Here is a 22284-nt window from a genome sequence, read left to right as displayed (position 1 = left end):
AACAGTTTATGTCTCCTCACTCATCCCACACTCCCAGTCCTTCCCTCCCCCATCTGACTCCCCATGGCAAGCTCAAGCCTGTTTTCTGTGTCTGCGAGTCTGTTTCCATTTTGTAGATAAGTTAGTTTGTGCCATATTTTAGATTCCGCATGTAAGTGATATCATATGGCATATCTGTCTCTCTTTCTCACTCACTTCACTTAGTACGATAATCTCTAGGTCCATCCTTGTTACTGTATATGGCATCATTTCATTCTTTTTTTGGCCGAGTAATATTCCATTGTATATACATACCACATCTTCTTTACCTGTTCCTCTGTTGATGGACATTTTGGCTGTTTCCATGCTTTGATTATTGTGAACACTGCTGCTATGAACACAGGGGTACATGTACCTTTTTGAATTATAGCTTTAGCAAGAAATATGCCCAAGAGTGGGACTGTTGGATTGTATATTGGTTTTTTGAGGAACTGCCACACCGTTTTCCATAGTGGATGTACCAATTTACATTCCCACCTAATGTAGTGTAGAAGTGTTTCCTCAGAGAAGCTCACTCTTGATGGTGGCACATGAGTTGTCTCAAACATTCTTTCCCTTGAGAAGCATTTTATACTCTCTCTATTCTGCTAGCCTACAAGTTGGCAAACTTTTTCTGTAAGAACACAAGAGGACAAATATTTCTGGTTTGGGGGCCAGATGATTTTTGTTTTATCTACTCAACTCTTGACATTGTAGTGTGAAAGCAGCCATAGGTGATATGTAAATGAAGGGACATGGCTGTGTGCCAATAAAACTTTATTTACAAAAACAGGTGGTAGGCTGGATTTGACCCCCAGGCCATAATTTGACACCCCTGCTTTATTCTATCATTTTATTTAAGTCTCTGCATCACATCCACACTAAACCCTTTCTAATTTATTTTTTTGTTTGTTGTCTATCTCTCCCATGACATCATCTCCCTGATGGCAGGGACTCTGCCCATTTTGTTCCCTGTTGTGTTGCAATGCCTGGAACACTGTCCAGTACACAGTAGATGCTCAGTAAACATGTGACAAGTGAATGAATGAATGCATGCATGAAAAGTCTTTCGAAGAGAAAGACCCAGTTACCTGGAGAGAGTGAAGTACTTGTTCCTATGATTCTTCCAGAAAATTCCTGGCTACTGGTTAATCTTCACTGTTTACTGTGAGCTACAGAAGAGAGAAGGGAGAGGGGAAAACATCTAAAAATGAGTTGATTTTTTTTTTCAACCATTCACTCCTTTTAAAAATTTTATTTTTTATTTATTTTCGGTTGTGCTGGGTCTTGGTTACTGCTTGCGGGCTTTCTCTAGTTGCAGTGCTCAGTGTTTCTGATTGTGGTGGCTTTCTCATGCATCCAGCCTCCACGGGATGCATGGGCTTCAGTAGTCCTGATTCACAGGCTCTAGAGCACAGGCTCAGTGGTTGTGACTTAGTTGCTCTGCAGCATGTAGACTCTTCCAGGACTAGGGATTAAACCCATTTCCTCTGCATTGGCAGGTGATTCTTATCCACTGGACCACCAGAGAAGTCCAGTTGGTTTTTTAGATCGAGTGATATAGGTGGTAAGTGGTTTGGGGTGAAACTGGGATGGTGGCACATGAATGATTGCAGTTTAGGAAACTGTGTCATACTGTGCGTTTAACTTCTATGACTTAAATTCTTCTAGCATGAAAAGGGAAAGGGAAGAGGGTGGGAGGGAGACAGAGAGAGAGAAAGAGACAAAGAGAGAGAGAGGCTGAGAAAGAGAGGTAGGAGGAGGGAGTGAAGGAAGGATGAGAGAATGAATTAAATAGAATGGGCCATCCTGTCTACCTTTCCATTAAATTTGATACCCAAAAGTCAGCTTGAGATGGAAGATGGGAATTATTTGGAATATTTTTAAAATTAGTTTTTGTTGGAGTATAGTTGCTTTATAATGTTGTGTTAGTTTCTACCATACAGTAGAGTGACTCTGTCATGTGTATACACATATCCCCTCTTTTTTGGATTGCCTTCCCATTTAGGTCAGCACAGAGCATTGAGCAGAGTTCCCTAGCTATACAATAGGTTCCCATTTGCCGGGGTCCAGCCCCGGTGGATCCAGGGAACTGGAAGCAGGGACGGAGTCAGCGTCCTAGGAAAGAACTTATTTAATTACAGATATAAATAGAGATTAGAAAAGGATAGTGTAGTAGGCAGTATTAGTGGAGAAAAGAGGCTGAATAACTTGGTTTACACGGAAAACCAATAAAACTCCGAGACAAGGAGTTTGCATCACCTACGTAGGCCACCGGCACCCGCTTAAATAGAGGAGGGTGCCCTGCCTTGGGCTCCCTCTCGCATGGGTCTTAGAAGCCAGGGCAAAATTAGTAGGCTTGACGAGCCTCCACACTCCAGATGGGAATTCAGCCAGAAAAGAAGAGAACGAGAAAAGACCACACGGGGGAAACCAGTCTTTCCAGGAACTGGTCCGTTTCTTTATATTCCAGGTCCACTTTTATACTTTTAGTTGTACATAGAGATAAATGCAAGAAACAGAGTCATGCAGGGTCAGCTCCTCCAACTGTTATCTAAAGACAGTGTCCTCAGCATATCTTTGTTCTTATAAGGGTCTTACCTTTATTCACAATATCTTCTGGTCTGGAGACTGATTAACATTTTATGGCCTCACCTTTCTTTCTATTGATAAAGGTTAATCGATCAGAAAACTTGTTTTCCCTTAAGATCTACTTAGTCTTAAGACAGTGATAAAGTTACATTTTTACATAGCAAGGACACAATGATTTATAGCAAAGAAAGAGGAATACAGTGATCTATAACAAAAGAGAAAATTCATTAACTCAAAAGCCTAGTATTGCTAACATCAAAACTACTATATTTCTTTTTCTACATTCCAATTACATTGATTAACATACTCCCAGGTGCCTAAGGATATGGAGGCCTGGCGGCAATCATTAACTCCACAATGAAACCCTTCACCAACATGATTTTTATCTTTAGAAAAACCCTATGCTAACTAAGACTTTGAAAATACTCCAAACTCTCTGTGCTGTTTATGGTTGAGAGGTTGTAAACAATCATGTACGTAGTAGCAAGAGTGTGGATAATCCTGTCACACAATCTAGTCTGCCAGCAGAGAGGTTTGACCTGAGACACTCCTTTTATATGCAGGAGACTATTATCTGGAGCTCTAAGTTAATTTTCCAGAGAAAGGTAGTTGGGGATAGCCTCTGTTAATGTCAGAAGAGTAGGTGAAAGCATAATGCAGTAAGGCAGGCAGACTCTGGTTTGGGGGCAGATGCACGAGCAGATCCAGCGAGGCTTGCTTAAGGCCCGACTCGCCTTTGCCTGTCGGGCCCCTTAACCTCATGACCTTTGCCACGGGCGGGACTCCTCATGCTGGCTCTTGGCACCATTAGTTATGCATTTTATAGAGAGTGTTGATAGTGTGTGGGGCTTCCAAGGTGCTGCAGTGGTTAAGAATTCACTCACCAGTGCAGGAGATGCAAGAGGTGTGGTTCAGTCCCTGGGTTGGGAAGATACCCTGGAGTAGGAAATGGCAACCCCCTCCAGTGTTCTTGCTAGGAAAATTCCATGGACAGAGGAGCCTGGTGGGCTACAGTTTATTGGGCTGCAAAGAGTTGGACAAGACTGAGCAACTGAGCACACACACAACAGCAATATATGTCAATCCCAATCTCCTGTTCATCCAGCGCCCCACTTCCCCCTTTGGTGTCTATACATTTGTTGTCTAGGTCTGTGTCTCTGTCTCTGTCTCTGTCATCTGTACCATTTTTTCTGGATTCCACATATGTGTGTTAATATACAATATTTGTTTTCTCTTTCTGGCTCACTTCACTTTGTATGGCAGTCTCTAGGTCCATCCATGTCCCAACTTCATTTCATTTTAAAGTTGAGTAGTATTCCACTGTACATACACACCACATCTTCTCCATCCATTCCTTTGTTGATGGACATCTAGGTTGCCTCCATCCCTTGGCCACCATCGACAGAGTACAGGAATGCATATGAGGGAGTCATTATCTATTCAGAAATATTTGATTTCTTCATCCCACATGAGTTCCAGGCTTCCCAGGTGGTGCTAGTGGTGAAAAACCTGCCTGCCAATGCAGGAGATGTAAGAGATGGGGGTTTGATCCCTGGGTCAGAAAGATCCCCTGGAGAAGAAAATGGTAACCCACTCCAGGATTCTTGCCTGGAGAATCCCGTGGACAGAGGAGCCTGGCAGGTTACAGTCCATGAGGTCGCAGAGAGTTGGACGTGACTGAACACACACAGGCGCATGTGTGAGCACACACACACACACACACACACATGCACACCTGAGTTTCACCTTCTGGAGACAAACATCTTGCCTTATGATTCTCCTTTTGTTGTCTAATGTTCATACATAAATATTTTACAACACATCGATAGAATATTTTGCACATATATCCCTTATAATGTGTGATACATTAAACTATATATTACATATACAGAATGATAACCCTTAAGCCACATGTAATGTATTGATTGGGCAATGGAAAAGACTTCCAAGTGCAATTTTGACTTTATATAACCCTTACAACCCTCACACAGAACATTAATGTACCAATTCCCCAACCTCTAGATACCCTAGAAAACATGACTTTTCTTCCATTTTCTCAGATAGGAGTGCAGTGGCGCTTATCACTTATCGATCTCTTGGGAGTGTTATAAATGGATCCTTTTTCAGTGATAGAAGAGGGATAAAAGAAGTCAACCTGAACTCTCAAGTGATAAGTGGCTGCATTGGTGTGAAGGAAAAAGTTGATCTATCTAAACCTGTGTTCCTGACCTTCCAACATACTCAGGTGAGCAAAATCTCGGCTTTACCTTGAACAGGTGAATTATCAGTCCAGGCAGGAAACTGAATTCAACTCTGATCACTCAGAGTTAAGAGAACTAACAAATGTTGAGGGACTCAGAAATGACAAATGTGGGACAGCTAGTATCACACTTAAGCATAAAAAGGCAATGGGGGAAAAAAGCACTGGAAGGATGAGCATTGCCCAGTGAAGGCTGCAGGTATACAGGAAGATTGCCCATTGGAGATGGAGGCAATTTGCAGCAGAAAAGCAATACAGAAGAAATACCAGAGCTGCCTCTTCTCCCTCTCATCCATTTCTCTCATTGGTCTTATCAATGACAAACAACCTGGGGAAAACAGTGCATAACAGTCAGTCCCAGAGATAACCAGAGAAGGACAGAATAAATGAAGAGCAAACCCCACAGTGAAAGCGGGGTATGCAACACTTCCCCACAAGGGTTTCAGAATTTTTCCAATCCAGTTTCCAACCCAGTGCACCTCAATTAACCTATAAAGTTGAAATGATAAAAACCAGAAGATCGACTTTCATGCTTTTCTCTTTCCAGCCAGGTGGTGGGAGGAGAAAATATTTCTGTGTCTACTGGAAAGGATCAAAGGATGGGGGCGGCTGGTCGACGGAGGGCTGCTCTCATTTGGGCAGCAACGATTCTCACACCCAATGCAAGTGCTCCCACCTTTCCAGCTTTGCTGTCCTCGTGGCTCTTGCTCCCAAGGTACAACGATTTATGGTCCCTTACAGTGAATTTGATTGTGTCCAGGAAGACTCTCGGAGTCTCAGGGAAAACAAAAACAAAAACAAAACCTCTGAGATAAGGAGTCAAGCAGAAGAAGATTACTTGAGGTAATTCCAGGAAGCATCAGTAAGGGACTGGGAAATGAAATGGGAAAGAGACCGAAGCCAATCAGAGAAGCCAGATGCCAGTTACCACTATGAGTAACTGGGCTTACTTCCCTCTGGGAGATTTTTGGAGTCAGGGTAGAAGACACACCTCAGAGTCATCCTAACTGAATGGCGAGAAAGCTGGGTTATTTATGCACCACCTCCCTTCAGTCATTTGTTGAAAGCTACATCATCGACTCAATGGATATGAATTTGAGCAAATTCTAGGAGATAGCAGAGGACAGAAGAGCTTGGCGTGCTGCAGTCTATGGAGTTGCAAAGAGTCAGACAAGACTTAGTGACTGAACAACAACAACAACAACATCCAGGGTGTATTCATCCTCTTGACATGTCCATGGGCTTGGGCATGTGCAGAGTGTGCTCAAGCTAGCAGAGAAAGCCCTCAATCATTGAAAAGTCAGTTGTCAGCCCCTATGGTGGAAAGATCCATGGAGACTTGTTACTCTGGAGGAGTAGAGCTAACCCCCATCACCAAAGCACACCAGAACAAAGGCAACTGACCATCACCCATGTAAAAGCATAGCCCTCTAAACTTCCCAGGTCCCAACCATATCTCAGATAACTCAGATTTAAAGAAATTTACCTAACTTGTTTCCCCATTTATTTTAAACTCCCATTTATTGAGCATTGACTGGAAGATAACACCATATTTCTTATGTAAATGCATAACCTCATTTTGTTAATTTAACAAGTTTATATATAAGTATCTTTGTTGTTGTTGTTGAGTCACTAAGTTGTGTCTGACTCTTTGAGACCCTATGGACTACAGCACATCAGATCCCTCTGTCCTCCACTGTCTCCCGGAGTTTGCTCAAATTTATGTCCATTTATAATCAGTGACGCTATCTAACCAACTCAAAGGGCATGAATTTGAGTAAACTACCATATGTCTGATGCCATTCCAGGCATTGTGGATATTACAGAAAACAAAACAGCCTTCATGAGATTATATTTGATTGCCGTCTTGTCCAATAGGATCATCACACGTGGTTATCGAACACGTAAAATGTGACTAGTATGACTGAAGAAACAAATTCTATTCCATTTGAATGTATTTAAATTAAGAAATAGTATAAAATATTTTCCCACTAAATACAACTTTGCTTTTTGGTAGGACCACGCTTTACTTTCACTCTTTAAAATATAGCATTTGATTGAGATTCTCAGTAAGTGTTAAGTACACACTGGATTTCAAAGACTGAATATGGAGGAAAAAGAGTACCAACTAATTCATTAATAACTTTTACGCTGAATGTAATTTGAACTGATAATATTTTTGTTATATCATTATATTAATTATATGACATTCAACACATTGAAATGATAGTATTTTGAAAATGTGTACATGAGTGCTAAATTGCTTCAGTCGTATCCGATTCTTTGTGAGTGTAGCCTGTGAACTATAGTCCACCAGGCTCCTCTGACCATGGGATTCTGCAGGCAAGAATACTTGAGTGGGTTGCCATGCCTGTCTCCAGGGGATCTTCCTGACCCAGAGATTGAACCTACCTGTTACATCTCCTGAATTGGCAGGCAGGTTCTTTACCACTAACACAACCAGGGAAGCCCGATATTTTGAACATGTACTATTAAATCAATTTGACTTGTTTCTTTTGACATTTTCAAAACTATGGGTACTAGAAAATTTTAATACATGGCTCATCTGTTTCTGTTTTTCAATGCTTGGCTAGCTCTGTGTGATAAATGCTATAACTGCCCGTATTTTGAAGAGGGAATCACAAGTCTCAGAGAGATTAAGTCATTTCTTTGGGAGCTGAACTGGAAAGCCCACCTGATGCTCCATCAGGAACATACCAGTAGAGCTGGAATAATAGATTCCTTCTTTGGTGTCTTCTAGGAGGATCCTGTGCTGACCATGATCACCTATGTGGGGCTGAGCCTCTCTCTGCTCTGCCTCCTCCTGGCGGCCCTCACCTTCCTCCTGTGTCGATCCATCCAGAACACCAGCACTACCCTCCACCTGCAGCTCTCCATCTGCCTCTTCCTGGCCCACCTCCTCTTCCTCGTGGGGATTGATCAAACGGAACCTGAGGTAGGTGAATTAACATATTATTTATTTCATGGTCCTAATCCAATCTAGCCACTTAGTTTGAAGGAAAGATGGGATGAATGACAATAAACACCAATGATTGTGTAGGGTAAAAAGCAAGAGCTCCCATTTCATCTCTCTGTGTAATTTTGAACATGACTCATAATTTCTTTTTTAAATTTTTCTTTTTCTTTTTTTAATTTTAAAATCTTTATATATGTTAGAATGCCATTCTCCCAAATCATGACATGAATCCGCCATGGGTCATATCACGTGTTCTCATCAGAACCTCCTCCCACTTCCCTCCCTGTACCATCCCTCTGGTCATCCCAGTGCACCAGCCCTGAGCACCCTCTATCATGCATCGAACCTGGACTGGCGATCTGTTTCACATATGATATTATATATGTTTCGATGCCATTCTCCCAAATCATCCCACCCTTGCCTTCTCCCACAGAGTCCAGAAGACTGTTCTATACATCTGTGTCTCTTTTTGCTGTCTCGCATACAGGGTTATCATTACCATCTTTCTAAATTCCATATATATGCGTTAGTATACTGTATTGGTGTTTTTCTTTCTGGCTTGCTTCACTCTGTATAATAGGCTCCAGCTTAATCCACCTCATTAGAACTGATTCAAATGTATTCTTTTTAATGGCTGAGTAATACTCCATTGTGTATATGTACCACAGCGTTCTTATCCATTCATCTGCTGATGGACATCTAGGTCGCTTCCATGTCCTGGCTATTATAAACAGTTCTGCGATGAACACTGGCATACACGTGTCTCTTTCAATTCTGGTTTCCTCGGTTTGTATGCCCAGCAGTGGGATTGCTGGGTCATAAGGCAGTTCTATTTCCAGTTTTTAAAGGAATCTCCGCACTGTTCTCCATAGTGGATGTACTAGTTTGCATTCCCACCAACAGTGTAAGAGGGTTCCCTTTCTCCACACCCTCTCCAGCATTTATTGCTTGTAGACTTGGATAGCTCTACTGACCCACAGGAGAAAATGAACTACTCTTGTGATAAACCACTGATATTTTATAGTTTCTTTGTTGCAGTAGCTATTGTAACCCTAACTAACACCATCAGTCTGACACTCAAACAGCACTCGGTGCTGTGCCAATGACCATAATTTCTGAGGGGTTATTTAACAAAATGTTTGAGTGTCAGACTGATGGTGTTAGTTAGGGTTACAATAGCTACTGCAACAAAGAAACTATAAAATAGCAGTGGTTTATCACAACAGTAGTTCATTTTCCCCTGTGAGTCAGTAGAAGGTGAGTGAACAGGTGTAAAGGGTATCTCTTCTCCAACCTCAGGCCATGGGAGGCTCTCTCATCTTCCATACACAGTTTCCAAGGTCATCCTGAGATTCTTTCCATTTTGACCAAGTGGAAAGAGAAAGAGTGTGGTGGAGTCCTAGGAGAGGGGTTTATATGGACCTCTCGAATCCCATTGGCTAGAATCCAATCACATGGTCAAACTAACTGCAAGGAGTGCTGGGAAATGTAGTCTCTGCTTGGTAAGTCACGTCCTAGTGACAAACTGAGGGTGGATGGAGGCTTCACATTTTGTTGAATGTGACTTTGCTGGTTTCTGCCATACAGTTCATAAATAAAATTTACTGGAACCATGACCTTTGATATCTGAGAGCTAGGGAAGATGGATGTCCCAGTTCAAGCAGAGAGAGCAAGTTCTCCCTTTCTCCAACATTCTGTTCTATTCATAACCTTGACAAATTGGATGATGCCAATCCTCATTGGTGAGGGCCATCTTTGTTACTTAGTCTATTGATTCCGATGCTAATCTCTTCCAGAAACATCCTCACAGACATGCCCAGAATAATGCCTTATCAGTTATCTAGACATGCCCTAGCCCAGTCAAGCTGAAACATAAAATTAACCATCCCATCCCCCCGAAGGGCAAGGTCGATGGAGTATTAATTTGCTAACTCTTGTCTATTATAGATTTGAGTGCTGCTCCCACAGTGGCTCAGATTGTAAAGAATCTGCCTGCAATAGAGCAGACTCAGGTTCAATCCTTGGGTTGGAAAGATCTCCTGGAGAAGAGCATGGCTACCAATCCAGTATTCTTGCCTGGAGAATTCCATGGACTGAGGAGCCTTGCAGGCTACAGTCAATGAGGTCACAAAGAGCTGGACATGACTAAGTGACTAACACTTTCACTTTTCACCCATGACATGACATTCATTTCTTGGCACTTCTGGCTTGCCCCATGCACAAGATAGGCAGATTTCAATGGTGGGTGAGGGTCCCTAGAAGATGTGTTGCCCCTAAGCAAAATGGCACAGGTGTAAGAATTGAAAGTCCAGGCTAGCATGCAGGAAATAATAAGTGTTAAGGATATAATTTGACTTCCCAGGTGGTGCTAGTGGTAAAGAACCTGCCTGCCAATGCAAGAGACATAAGAGATGCAGGTTCGATCCCTGGGTGAGGAAGACCCCCTGGAGGAGGGCATGGCAACCCACTCCAGTATTCTTGCCCAGAGAATCCCATGGACAGAGGAGCCTGGTGGGCTACAGTTCATGGGGTGGCAAAGAGTTGGACACGACTGAAGCAACTTGGCAAGCACACAGACAAGGATATAATCAGGTACAGACCACATCAGCTCCATGTTCCTAACTCTACTCTCCCTTCCAGGTGCTGTGCAAGGTCATCGCCGGTGTACTGCATTACCTCTACTTGGCCGCCTTCACCTGGATGTTCCTCGAAGGGCTGCACCTCTTCCTCACTGTCAGGAACCTCAAGGTGGCCAACTACACCACTGCAGGCAGATTCAAGAAGAGGTTCATGTACCCTGTAGGCTATGGGGTCCCAGCTCTGATTGTGGCTGTATCGGCAACAGTAGGACACAAGAATTATGGAACGTATACTCAGTAAGCATGATGAGTGCATTCATGGTGGAAGTGGTGTCCATTACCAATACAAAATCTGAAACAGTGGGGTAGAGAGGGGCTAGCAAACTTTCCATTTAAAAAAAAAGAGAGAAACAACAGATGGTAACTGTTATTGTTTTGCAAGCCATATGGTCTTTTTGGAAATTACTCAACATTGCCCCTGTAGTGTTATAGACAATTTGTAAATTAATGGATGTAATTGTGTTTAAATAAAACTTTATTTACAAAAACAAAGAGTGGACCAGATTTGGCCTGTGGGCCATAGTTGTAACCCTTGGAATAGAATCAAGTATGGGAGATTTTCTGCCTACTAAGTATTGGTAATTGCTTACTTTTACCAGTTTCATATTGCCATGTCCTCTTTCAGCATAAATTATATTGATAAATTATACTATCTTTGCAAATATAAGCTATGACAGAATACAAAGTATTGGGCATTAGAGTGCTAGGTACATGAAATATGCTTGATTATTCATGTTGATAGTTTTTGTAGCTGAAAATTACTACTTTTACTCTCTTATTTTAGCAATAATTATTGTTAGAATCTACCTTAAATGTGGGAGACCTGGGTTGGGAAGATCCCCTGGAGGAGGGCATGGCAACCCACTGAAGTATTCTTACTTGGAGAATTTCATGGACAGAGGAGTCTGGTGGGCTACAGTCCATGGGGTTGCAAAGAGTCAGTCATGACTGAGCAACTAAGCACAGCACATTATTAGAATACATTTATTGGAATTCCCTGGTAGCTCAGCTTGCAAAGAATCTACCTGCAATGCAGGAGACCCTGGTTCGATTCCTGGGTCAGGAAGATTTGCTGGACAAGGGAATGGCTACCCATGCCAGTATTCTGGCCTGAAGAATTCCATGGACTCTATAGTCCATGGGGTTGCAAAGATGCAGATAAGACTTTCAATTTTCACTTTCACATGGTATTAGAACACATTATTAGCTACATTCATTGATATTTAATTCTGTCAGGAAATTAAAATTTTAAAATGTATGCACATTATCTCATTTAATCTTTACTATGAGATCTATATGATGAAAACCTTGATAAAAGAAATCAAAGAAAATTCAAATAAATTAAGTGATAGTCCATGTTCATGGACAGAAAGACCCAATATTGTCAAGAAGTCAGTTTTTTCCAACTTGATCTATAGATTGAATGTATTCCCAACTAATAATTATTTTGTGGATATTGACAATCCAGTCAATATAATATAATCTGTTAATATAATCTGATGTTTATAGGGAGTGGCAAATGACCCAGAATAGCTAACACAATATTGAAGGAGAAAAGCAAAGTCAGAGGACTGATAATACTATCTGACTTCAAGACTTGGTATATAGTCACAGTAATTACTTAATCTTTTCAACACTTGAGTTGGCCCCACTTTACACTTGGGAAACTGAGGTTCAAAGCATGCAGCTTGCAAGAGATGAGGACCCATGTTTAATTCCACCTAAGATTCAGATCTGAACCAAACAGGTATGGACACTGCTCAGATATTGCTACAGCAGCCCGAATTCAAGTCCTTTGTTTTCTCCTAAGAAATCAGCAGCTAATGCTTATCTTTCTCTCAACAGCTGCTGGCTCAAACTTGATAAAGGGTTCATCTGGAGCTTCATGGGGCCAGTAGCACTCATTATCTTGGTAGGTGACTGACCAGTGATATTTACTGGCCAAACACAGAGTGTGTTTCTTACCTGTTAAAGTGGAAATGAGATGTGATGAGGAAATATAGCCTAATGTGATCAACACTTCTTGCTGGAAATATTGTCTTCAGATGTCTTTCCTCAGCTTCCCCCAGCTCCCTGGTTCCTCTGATATAACATAACCCTCTGCTGGGAAGTCTTTTAAAAATCCATTATTTGTTCATTTGACACACCTTTAGAAAATATTCACTCTGCATAGAACATTTTTCTGTTTGCCAAGAAATTCCTGATTACGTCCGTCATCCTGGTATAGATGTGAATAGCATTCTTTCATGTTTAAAGTGTCCTGGCTTGAATGATATATTATATAGTCATGCTAATCAACCATCAGATGTTATGTGTTCTATAGTCTGTGTTGTATAAAAGACCAGAGCCTATGTGCACATCACCACCCTTATAAAGTCTATATCTTTGGGGAACAGATTCTTAGGTCTACCTCAAGTTGGGTTGCATGACATAGCTTCAAAAGACAGTTCCAAGTCAATTCTCCATTCTGTTTCAACAGATAAACTTGGTGTTCTACTTCCAAGTTCTGTGGATTTTGAGAAGCAAACTTTCCTCCCTTAATAAAGAAGTTTCCACCATTCAGAACACCAGGTAAGAATGCACACCAGAAATAGTGGTACCCATAGATTTTTTTTCCTATAAGACCACATTTTCTGGGACCACCCATACAAAAATAGGGTATAAAACTTCCAGGTAAAATACTTTGCAGAGGAATAATTTTCAAGAGTGAGAAAAAAGCATTATTCTCAGAGGTCATAAACATTAGGTTTTCCATTGCTGCTGTGCAGAAAGGTTCATCAGTACCATCTTCTTAGATTGCATGTATGCATTAATACGAGATATTTGTTTTTCTCTTTCTGACTTACTTCACTCTGTATAAAAGGGTCTAGGTTCATGGAGATGCAGACACAGAGAACAGACTTGTGGACTCAGCAGAGGAAGGAGAGAGTGGGACGAATAGAGAAAGTAGCATTGAAACAGATACATTACCATATGTAAAATAGATAGCCAGTGGGAATTTGCTATATGATGGAAGGAGCTCAAATTTGGTACCCTGTGACAACCTAGAGGGGTAGGATGAGGTGGGAGGTCTGAGGAAAGTTGAAGAGGGAGGGGGCATACCTATGGCTGATTCACATTGACCTATGGCAGAAACCAATACAATATTGTAAAGCAATTATCCTCCAATTAAAAATAAATTTTAGAAACTACATTTAATTTCAAAAGAAAAAATGAATTGGGTTCTGCCTTCTTCAAGTTGCATGACTTCAAGGAAGACACTTCACCACATGAGCTATTCATGAGGTTTAACTAAGGTAATACATGAGCGGGCTTCCGAGGTGGTACTAGCGGTAAAGAACCTGCTTAAAGCCTTTAGTGCCATGCACACCATGTAGTGATAAATGAGAGGTATTACTGTTTTTTCCTTTTTCAGAGTCATGACATTTAAAGCCATCTCTCAGCTGTTTATCCTGGGATGTTCTTGGGGTCTTGGTTTTTTCTTGGTTGAAGAAGTTGGGGAGACCATTGGATCGATCATTGCCTACATGTTCACCATCATCAATGTCCTGCAGGGGACTTTGCTTTTTGTGGTACATTGTCTTCTTAATCACCAGGTAAGGCAAATCATTTTGTGTCTCACCAGCTTAATCTGAAAGTCTTGTTGAATTGTTGTTCATATCCTTGCCCTTCTCTGACCTTATGAACGTTGCTTAGTTGTGACTGACTCTTCGTGTGTAACCCCATGGACGGTAGTCTATGGGATTCTCCAGGCCAGAATACTGGAGCGGGTAGCCATTCCCTTCTCCAGGGGATCATCCCAACCCAGGAATCAAACTGAGGTCTCCCACATTGCAGGCAGATTCTTTACGATCTGAGCCACCAGGGAAGCCCTGGAGTGGGTAGCCGTTCCCTTCTCCAGGGGATCTTTGCTCTGACCTTGTATATTTATTATTTTGGAGTTACCTTGATTCTAGAAAGAGGGTTTAGGTGCTTCTTGGGTAAACCATGTGCTCTGAGTCTCATCCATTCATCATTCCAATCTGGACCTGCCATATGGAAAAAAAAGACTGTTAGTCTAGTTATTAATAATTTCTTTTTAAGTAAACTTTTTATTTTGGAATAATTTTAGAAGCATAAGAAAGTTGCATGCATTTGTCTGCTGGTGACTGCCATAAAAAATACCATAGACAGCGTGATCTGATCAATAGAAATTTATCTTCTCACAACTCAGGAGACCAGATACCTAATATCAGGATGCCAGTGTGTTTGGGTTCTGAAGAGGACTCTTCTTGGTAGATGGTCATTTTCTGAAAGTGTCTTCACATGGGAGTGAGAATGAGAGTTTACAGGTCTCTTCTTATAAGGATGTTGTTAATCCTATCGACCAGGGACTCAGCGCTTATAACCTCATGCATGCTAAGTTGGTTCAGTCGTATCCGACTCTCCGCTTCCTCATGGACTGTAGCCCACCAGGCTCCTCTGTCCATGGGATTCTGCAGGCAAAAATATTGGAGTGGGTTGCCATGCCCCGCCCCCAGGGGATCTTCCTGACCCAGGGATTGAACCTGTGTCTCTTGTGTCTCCCGCATTGGCAGGCAGGTTCTATACTGCTAGCACCACCTGGGAGCTTATGACCGCATTTAACCTTAATCACTTCCATCAAGGTCATACCTTCAGATACAATTACATTGGGAAAGTTAGGCCTTTCATATACGTATTTTCAGGGGACACACTTTAATTCATAGCAGAACACATATCAGTCTGGATAGGGGAGATTCTGCTGTAGTAACAGTTAGCTCATCCCCCTCTGATTTCAGTGGCTTACAATGACAAAGGCTTATATCTTGCTCATGCTACATAGCTGTGGTTTGATATGTACCGTCTTCACTCTGTGATGGAGGCTGAAGGGGCAGCCCTTATTTATTAGTAGAACATTGGTGTGTTCATGCCAAAGGGAAAGGAGATTATGGCAAAGCACAGTTCAACTCTCTTTCATTGGCCAAAGCAGACCCCATGGCTGTACCTGAATTTGTCAGAGAGAGGATGAATAATCCTCCTAGTCAGGTGCACTGCATGGAAAAGTGCTGGTTTATTGGCATAATTTTATATTACCACAAACCCAGAAAGACCAGCTCTAATCCTGGTATTTCCACTAATTGGGTTGCTGTGTGACTCTGGAAGGGTTGCTTACTCTCTCCGAGCCTTGGTTTTTCTCATCTGCAAATATGGCAATACCTGCCTCGCTGGATTGAGAATTAAATGAGATAATATAAAACAAATGTCTTAGCAGTTTGTGGCACACATGTTCTCAGTGAAGGTCATTATAATTTCACTCTTTTTAGGGTAAAGACTGAAAACAACTTTCCTGGCTTTTCCCCCTTTGCTGTTGAGTAGAACTACCAACAGTTAAGATGCTGGTGGTGAAAAGACCATCTTAACACTTTACAAATTTCTCTTTCACCTTTTAGTGCCCTAATGCTCGGTGCTCCTCACACACAGAAGAAGTAAAATATACCTTAATGCGAGTTAATGTTCAGTATTAAGAATTTAGATGTCTTTTTAAAAATATGATAATGTGGTTAAAGGAAAGCAATTCATGGAGTCACAGTGGGTGGTCTAGCGTCAGAGCTCTGAGTAAAAGTGACAAGGTTTTGCATGCTGGCTATGTGATCTTAGGCAAGTCAATTTACTTCCAAGAGTCTCAATCTCTTCACATTTAATTGGGGGAAAGAGAAGTATCTTTCTTCTCTTGTTTCTTCTGAATGTTACATTGCATTGGTTAATGTATTAACTGATACATTGCCTATAAAGTACATTAAACGTTGCTAGTGTTCAATAAATAATGGCCTTCGTCATGGTAATCATCACATCACCATTACCTTCTTTGTCAATCACCACCACAACCATAATCCTTTCCATCATTATTACTATCAGATCACCACCACCTCCATATGGTCACCATCATACCAACATCATCAGCATTTTCACCATCACCCTCACCACCATTAACATCATTATTATCATTATCCTATATAGAACCCTTATGGTGGCTTTCATTTAGTAAATGCCTTTTTAACAACCAAGCAAATCCAATCTAAACTAAATGAATCAGCATGAACACGGCAATATTATACCAAGAATCAGTATAAGGGTGGCAGAGAATATGTCTCTATACCTATAATTTCCTGTTTTAGGGTCTTTTCTCCCAAACCAAGCTTTGGATGTAACACAAGCCTCTATATTCCTTAGGTGCAGATGGAATTCAAGAAATGGTTTAGTGGGGTGCGGAAAGGGGTTGAAACTGAAAGCTCTGAGGTATTTCGCTCTGCTACTCAGACCAAAATGGTAAGATGGGCTCTTCTGCAATGCTGTGTACTTGTCTGAACTCAGTTTCTCCTGCTACTAAGAACTTTCTGGTTGTTTGATCTGAAAAAAAGAGAGATTACATTAGATTCCTGCATTAAGCTGTGGAAGTTTCTGGATTTTGAGACCAAACCCAGCAAATCTCTTTTTTTTCCCTTTTTCTTCCTCTCCCTCTTTTTTCCTTTCTTCCCTTTTCCTATCTTTCTTCCTTCTTTCCTTTCTTTCTTCCTCTTCAGTCCATTAACAAATACCCAATGATATTTAACAGAAATATTACATGTATTCAACAACATTCTTTTAACAAAAATTAACTGAGTTCCTAGTTTGTGCAGTCACTGTTTTAGATATTGGGGGGAAATCCTCACCTTCACAGACCTGATATTTCAATAGGGAATAGGCAGACAGTAAATACCAAAAGTCGATTATACAGCATGCTACAAAATGATATAGGCTATAGAAAAAATATAGAGCAAAGGACTCACAGATATAGAGGACAGACTCATGGTTAGACTTGAAGAGAGGCCCTGTATAGGAGTGGGGACATGGGAGGTATTAACAATTGGGTATAAGATGGGCTCAGAGATCTATTGTACAACACAGGGAATATAGCCAATATTTTGTAATAACTTCAAATGGAAATTAACCTTTAAAAATTATATTAAAAGTTTAAAAAGAAAATAAAAAGGAGAAAAATTTAGAAAGCAATCAGGAATGCACCAGGCTGAAAGAGTCTTGTTGCTCTTTAGTGGCTCAGTTGTGTCCAGTTCTTTGTGACCCAGTGGACTATAGCCTGCCAGGCTCCTCCATCCGTGGAATTTTTCAGGCAAGAATCCTGGAGTGGGTTGCCGTGTCCTCCTCCAGGGGATCTTCCCAATACAGTGATTAAACCTGCATCTCCTACACTGCAGCTAGGGAAGCTCTGTGGAAGAGTTTATTTTTAAATAATGTGGCCGTAATGAACCTCCCTTCCCAAGTGGCACTAGTGGTAAAGAACCTGCATGCCAATACAGAAGACGTAAGAGATGCAGGTTTGATCCTTGGGTCGGGAAGCTCTCCTGTAGGAGGAGGTGGCAACCCACTCCAGTATTCTTGCCTAGAGAACCCCATGGCTGGAGGAGCCTGGTGGGTACACTTCACAGAGTCACACAAAGTCGAATACAACTGAAGTGACTTAGCACACAGCACAGTGAACCTCCCTAAGACTCTGGCACTTGAGTCCTCAGTCCTGTCCAACTCTATGTGACCCCATGGACTGTAGCCCAGCAAGATCCTCTGTCCCTGGAATTCTCCAGGCAAGAATACTGGAGTGGGTTACCATTTCCTTCTCCAGGGAATCTTCCAGACCCAGGGATCAACCTGGGTCTCCCTCATTGCAGGCAGATTCTTTACTGTCTGAGCCACTAGGGAAGCAAAAACTTGATGAATATATCTGATTTTTAAAAAATGACCTCTGGGGGAATCCTCTGGTGGTCCAGTGATTAGGGCTCTCTGCTTTCATTGCTGAGGGCATGGAGTCAGTCTGTGATGAAGGAATTAAGATTCCCTAATGCTAAGACCCTAATGCCGGGAAAGACTGAAGGCAGGAGGAGAAGGGAGCAGCAGAAGATGAGATGGTTAAATGGTATCACCGACTCAATGGATACGAGTTTGAGCAAACTCTGGGAGATAGTGAAGGACAGGGGAGCCTGGCATGCTGCAATCCATGGGATCGCGAAGAGTCAGACACAATTTAGCAACTGAACAATAGCAACAAAACAAGAAATTAAGACTCTCAAATCCAGTGAGCAATTTCCACTGGCCAGGCATTGCCCTAGGCAGAAGGAAAACAATAGTGACCAAAACAATGAAATCTATAGAGAGTAGAGATTGACCAAAATACCTTTAGGGGCAAGACAAATATCATACAATGAGACAGAGTATGCAGAGAATTAGAATATAGTGATAAGCAGTGAGGGAAAGACTATTACGGAATGAATGGTTAGGGAAGAACTGAGGAGGTGACGTTGCAACTAACTATATATAAGAGTCCAGAATAATCATCATAATCCCTAATTTTTTTTAATGTGGATTATTTTTAAAGTCCATTCTTGCCCAGGAAATCCCATGGATAGAGGAGGCTGACGTGCTACAATCCATGGAGTCTCAAAGAGTCAGATGCAATTTAGCGACTAAACAACAATAACATTTTAAAAGTCTTTCCTGAATGTGTTACAATATTGTTTGTTTTATGTTTTGGTTTTTTGGCCCCGAAGTATATGGGATCTTAACTCCCCAGCCAAGGATCGAATCCACACCCTCTGCATTGAAAGGCAAAGTCTTAACCACTGGACCCCTAGGAGAGTCTCATAATCCCTATCTTTGTTACATTCTAAAAAGCACATAATCAGACGTTCCTGGTTGTCCAGTGGTTGTCCACTGCAGGGGGCATGGATTAGATACCTGGTCTGGAACTAAGATCCTGCATGCTGTGTGGTGGAGCCAACAATAAATAAATTAGTACCTAATCAACCTAACCAAGCTTGCAACCTCCATTAATCCTCTGTAGCGTTTAAGTGATCCATCACTATTGGGTTTACATAGGGCCCAAGTGTCTGGATTCAGATCCCAGATTCTACCATCTCCAGGCTGTGTGACCTTGCACAAGCCACTTGATATCTCTGAACCTCAGTTTCTTCATCTGTAAAATGGGAATGATAATAATATCTGTCGCATCATGGGAATTAAATGATATCTCGTAGGTTAAGTGCTTCAAATGCTACCTGGCACACAGTGTGTGTTAGTTGTTCAGTCATGTCTGACTACTTGTGACCCCATGGACTGTAGTCCACCAAGCTCCTCTGTCCATGGAATTCTTCATGCAAGAATACCTGAGTGGTTGCCATTCTCTTCTCCAGTGGAACTTTCTGACCAAGGGGCTAAACCCAAGTTTCCTGCATTGCAGGCAGATTCTTTACCTCTGAGCCCCAAACACTTAATGTTTGTGAAGAAATTAATTTTTTAAACCCCATCGTAGATGGTGTTATGGGGTGTTGAGTAAAAAAAAAAAACACACACACACAATCTAAAAGTTGGGAATTATGTTTTATTTGTCAGACTTTCCGAGGACTTCAAGAAGAGCTCTGAGGGACTGCTCCAAAGAGGCAAGGGAGGAGTCAGGTTATATAAGAGTTTACAACAAAGATCAGGTAGTCAGAACAGCAAAAGATTACCGTTAATTAAGGGAAATTAACTTAAGGGACATCTTAAGTTAAGGAAGTTAGTGCTTTCCTATGTACAGGAAAATGCGAGTCTGCGTGTGTGCTCTAAGTCCCTTCAGTCATTTCCCACTCTATGCGACCCCATGGACTGTAGCCCTCCAGGCAAGAATACTGGAGTGGGTTGCCATGACCTCCTGGATCTTCCCGACCCAGGAATAGAGGATCTTCCCGACCCAGGGATGGAACTCAAGTCTCTTAAGTCTCCTGCTTTGCAGATGGGTTCTTTCCCACTAGTACCACCTGGGAAACCCACAAGAGCCTAGGCTCTTTGAAATAATTCCTTTGATAAGCATCTTAGCTATTTACCTCCGTATCCCATTCTTTCTCATCCTGAGTCCCCTCAGGGTGCACCTTTGTGGGTGGCTGTACCATCCTTTGTTTACTGATACATCAGGCAACATTAATGGCACCTCATTCCAGTACTCTTGACTGGAAAATCCCATGGACGGAGGAGCCTGGTAGGCTGCAGTCCTTGGGGTCGCTAAGAGTCGGACACGACTGAGGGACTCACTTTCACTTTTCACTTTCATGCATTCGAGAAGAAAATGGCAACCCACTCCAGTGTTCTTGCCTGGAGAATCCCAGGGACGGGGGAGCCTGGTGGGTTGCCCTCTATGGGGTCGCACAGAGTCGGACACGACTGAAGGGACTTAGCAGCAGCAGCAGCAGCAACACCAGCAGCTTTGGATTTACTGAGCTTTGAACCGTGGGGCAGTTCTAGCTTATCAGTTCCAAGCACGCTTAGAAGTTTTAGTTAATTTCTGAGGTGTTCATTTCCCTTCAGCTTTTTCTTCACATTGTTTCCCCCAAATAGGAGAAACTGGAGAAGTCATCGGAATTCTTTTGCAAAAGAGACTCTGCGTCTATCCAGCCACCGCCTGGGCCTCACGTTGTTGGTATTTCTTGGTTCAAAACAGACAACTGAGCTGCGTGTGGACTGCGCCCCCTCGTGGTCATGTATGGATGAGACCAATGCCACTGTTGACCTTTCCTGTGAAAATGAGTCCGGACTGATTTCCTCATCTTGGTTTCTCTCTCCATAGAAAGAAAGGGACACCTGGGAGAATTCTTAGATCCAGAATCCAGTATTGTGTGTCAGGTGCAATCAAGTGGTTAAGAAATCCTTTTTAATGATGAGAGAATATGTGGATTTTCCTCTGCTAGACATTACCAACTTGCCTATGACTGACTAACATCTGGATCCAGCTTACAGATTCTCCTCTGGCTTCTCTGTTGCATTTTATGCTCCCCAAGATTTTGCATCTCGGGACACCTGCATAATTCAATAATTCTCATGTGAATTAGTATGAAAAGAGAGTTGCATGCTTGGCAGTGCAAAAATGGGACACCACCACCAGTCCCACTTAGGGGTGAATTGTCTTCGGGAAGAATTTTGCAGTCAGAACACCAGCACTTTTCCGTTTTCTTCGCCCAAAGACTTTTTTGAACTTACCCTATTCTCTGATTAAATATAATTTTGTTTAGTTAGTTTCATCTCTGAAGGAAAGTTACAGGGCTCAAAATAGCCTGGAGTTAAAATTCCCCTCCAGGTCCTCCCCACTATTCTATGCAAAACAAAGAACTCTCTCACCCCAAGAAAAAATGGACGTTAAGGTTGATTACGCCCAGCTCCCAGCTGGTCCAGCCTCTGGCCAATCTCCAAAATTCCTCGCCCCAGCTGTTTAAGAGATAACTACTCTGAACAACCTTGGAGAAGACAGGCCCCTTTAAGACAGTAGATTTCCACATACATGCTTATACATACTTACTCTTTTCTTGGATAAGTGCAACAGCTCACTAATCTGACTGCTGCCCCTTCTCACCTCATCAAAGGTGATCTGTTCCTGTAAAGTGCTGGTCTCATTCTTTTTCTGAGCCTCACCTTCTATAACTCCTTTACCCTACAATCTCCATGTCCTGGTATAAATGCTCCCAAACTAAAACAGTGTGGCATATCACATCAGTAATTTGGTTTGATTTATTTTGTTCTACTGTTTCTAAATGTGTTTCCAAAACATGTTGGGTTTTAGGTGTGTGTTTCAGCATTAGAATTATTAAGTGCATGGATAACTTTGTGACCAGACAATGTTTCCAAAACAATTTTAAATTGTAATGACAGTACAATTATGATTCATTAAAGAAGAAAGTGTAGGACATACTGTAAAGTTAAGCACATAGTCAAATTCAGAATAACCC

At 41.9% G+C, this 22284-nt stretch overlaps 1 protein-coding gene across 3 annotated transcripts in view; it reads left to right on the top strand.

Moving 5' to 3' along the window:
- LOC101106844 (adhesion G protein-coupled receptor E4-like) overlaps positions 1 to 22253 on the top strand; it is a 41534-nt gene extending 19281 nt beyond the window's left edge. For 2 of the 3 annotated variants that reach the window (XM_060416305.1, XM_042250062.2), the window contains 9 exons: positions 4671 to 4855; positions 5418 to 5585; positions 7632 to 7826; positions 10488 to 10723; positions 12332 to 12398; positions 12966 to 13057; positions 13902 to 14082; positions 16718 to 16813; positions 20903 to 22253. In XM_060416305.1, coding sequence (XP_060272288.1) covers positions 4671 to 4855; positions 5418 to 5585; positions 7632 to 7826; positions 10488 to 10723; positions 12332 to 12398; positions 12966 to 13057; positions 13902 to 14082; positions 16718 to 16813; positions 20903 to 21013 — 1331 coding nt within the window. In that variant the 3' untranslated portion in view covers positions 21014 to 22253. Of the gene's footprint in view, positions 1 to 4670; positions 4856 to 5417; positions 5586 to 7631; positions 7827 to 10487; positions 10724 to 12331; positions 12399 to 12965; positions 13058 to 13901; positions 14083 to 16717; positions 16814 to 20902 lie in introns of those variants that run through there. The other variant, XM_060416304.1, reaches the window with a different exon arrangement.
- The last annotated feature ends 31 nt before the right edge of the window (positions 22254 to 22284 follow it).

This window comes from Ovis aries, chromosome 5 (genome assembly GCF_016772045.2).
Source record: "Ovis aries strain OAR_USU_Benz2616 breed Rambouillet chromosome 5, ARS-UI_Ramb_v3.0, whole genome shotgun sequence".
NCBI lineage: Eukaryota > Metazoa > Chordata > Mammalia > Artiodactyla > Bovidae > Ovis > Ovis aries.
Note: the sequence above shows the minus strand (reverse complement) of the source record. Positions and strands in the feature narration are given on the sequence as shown.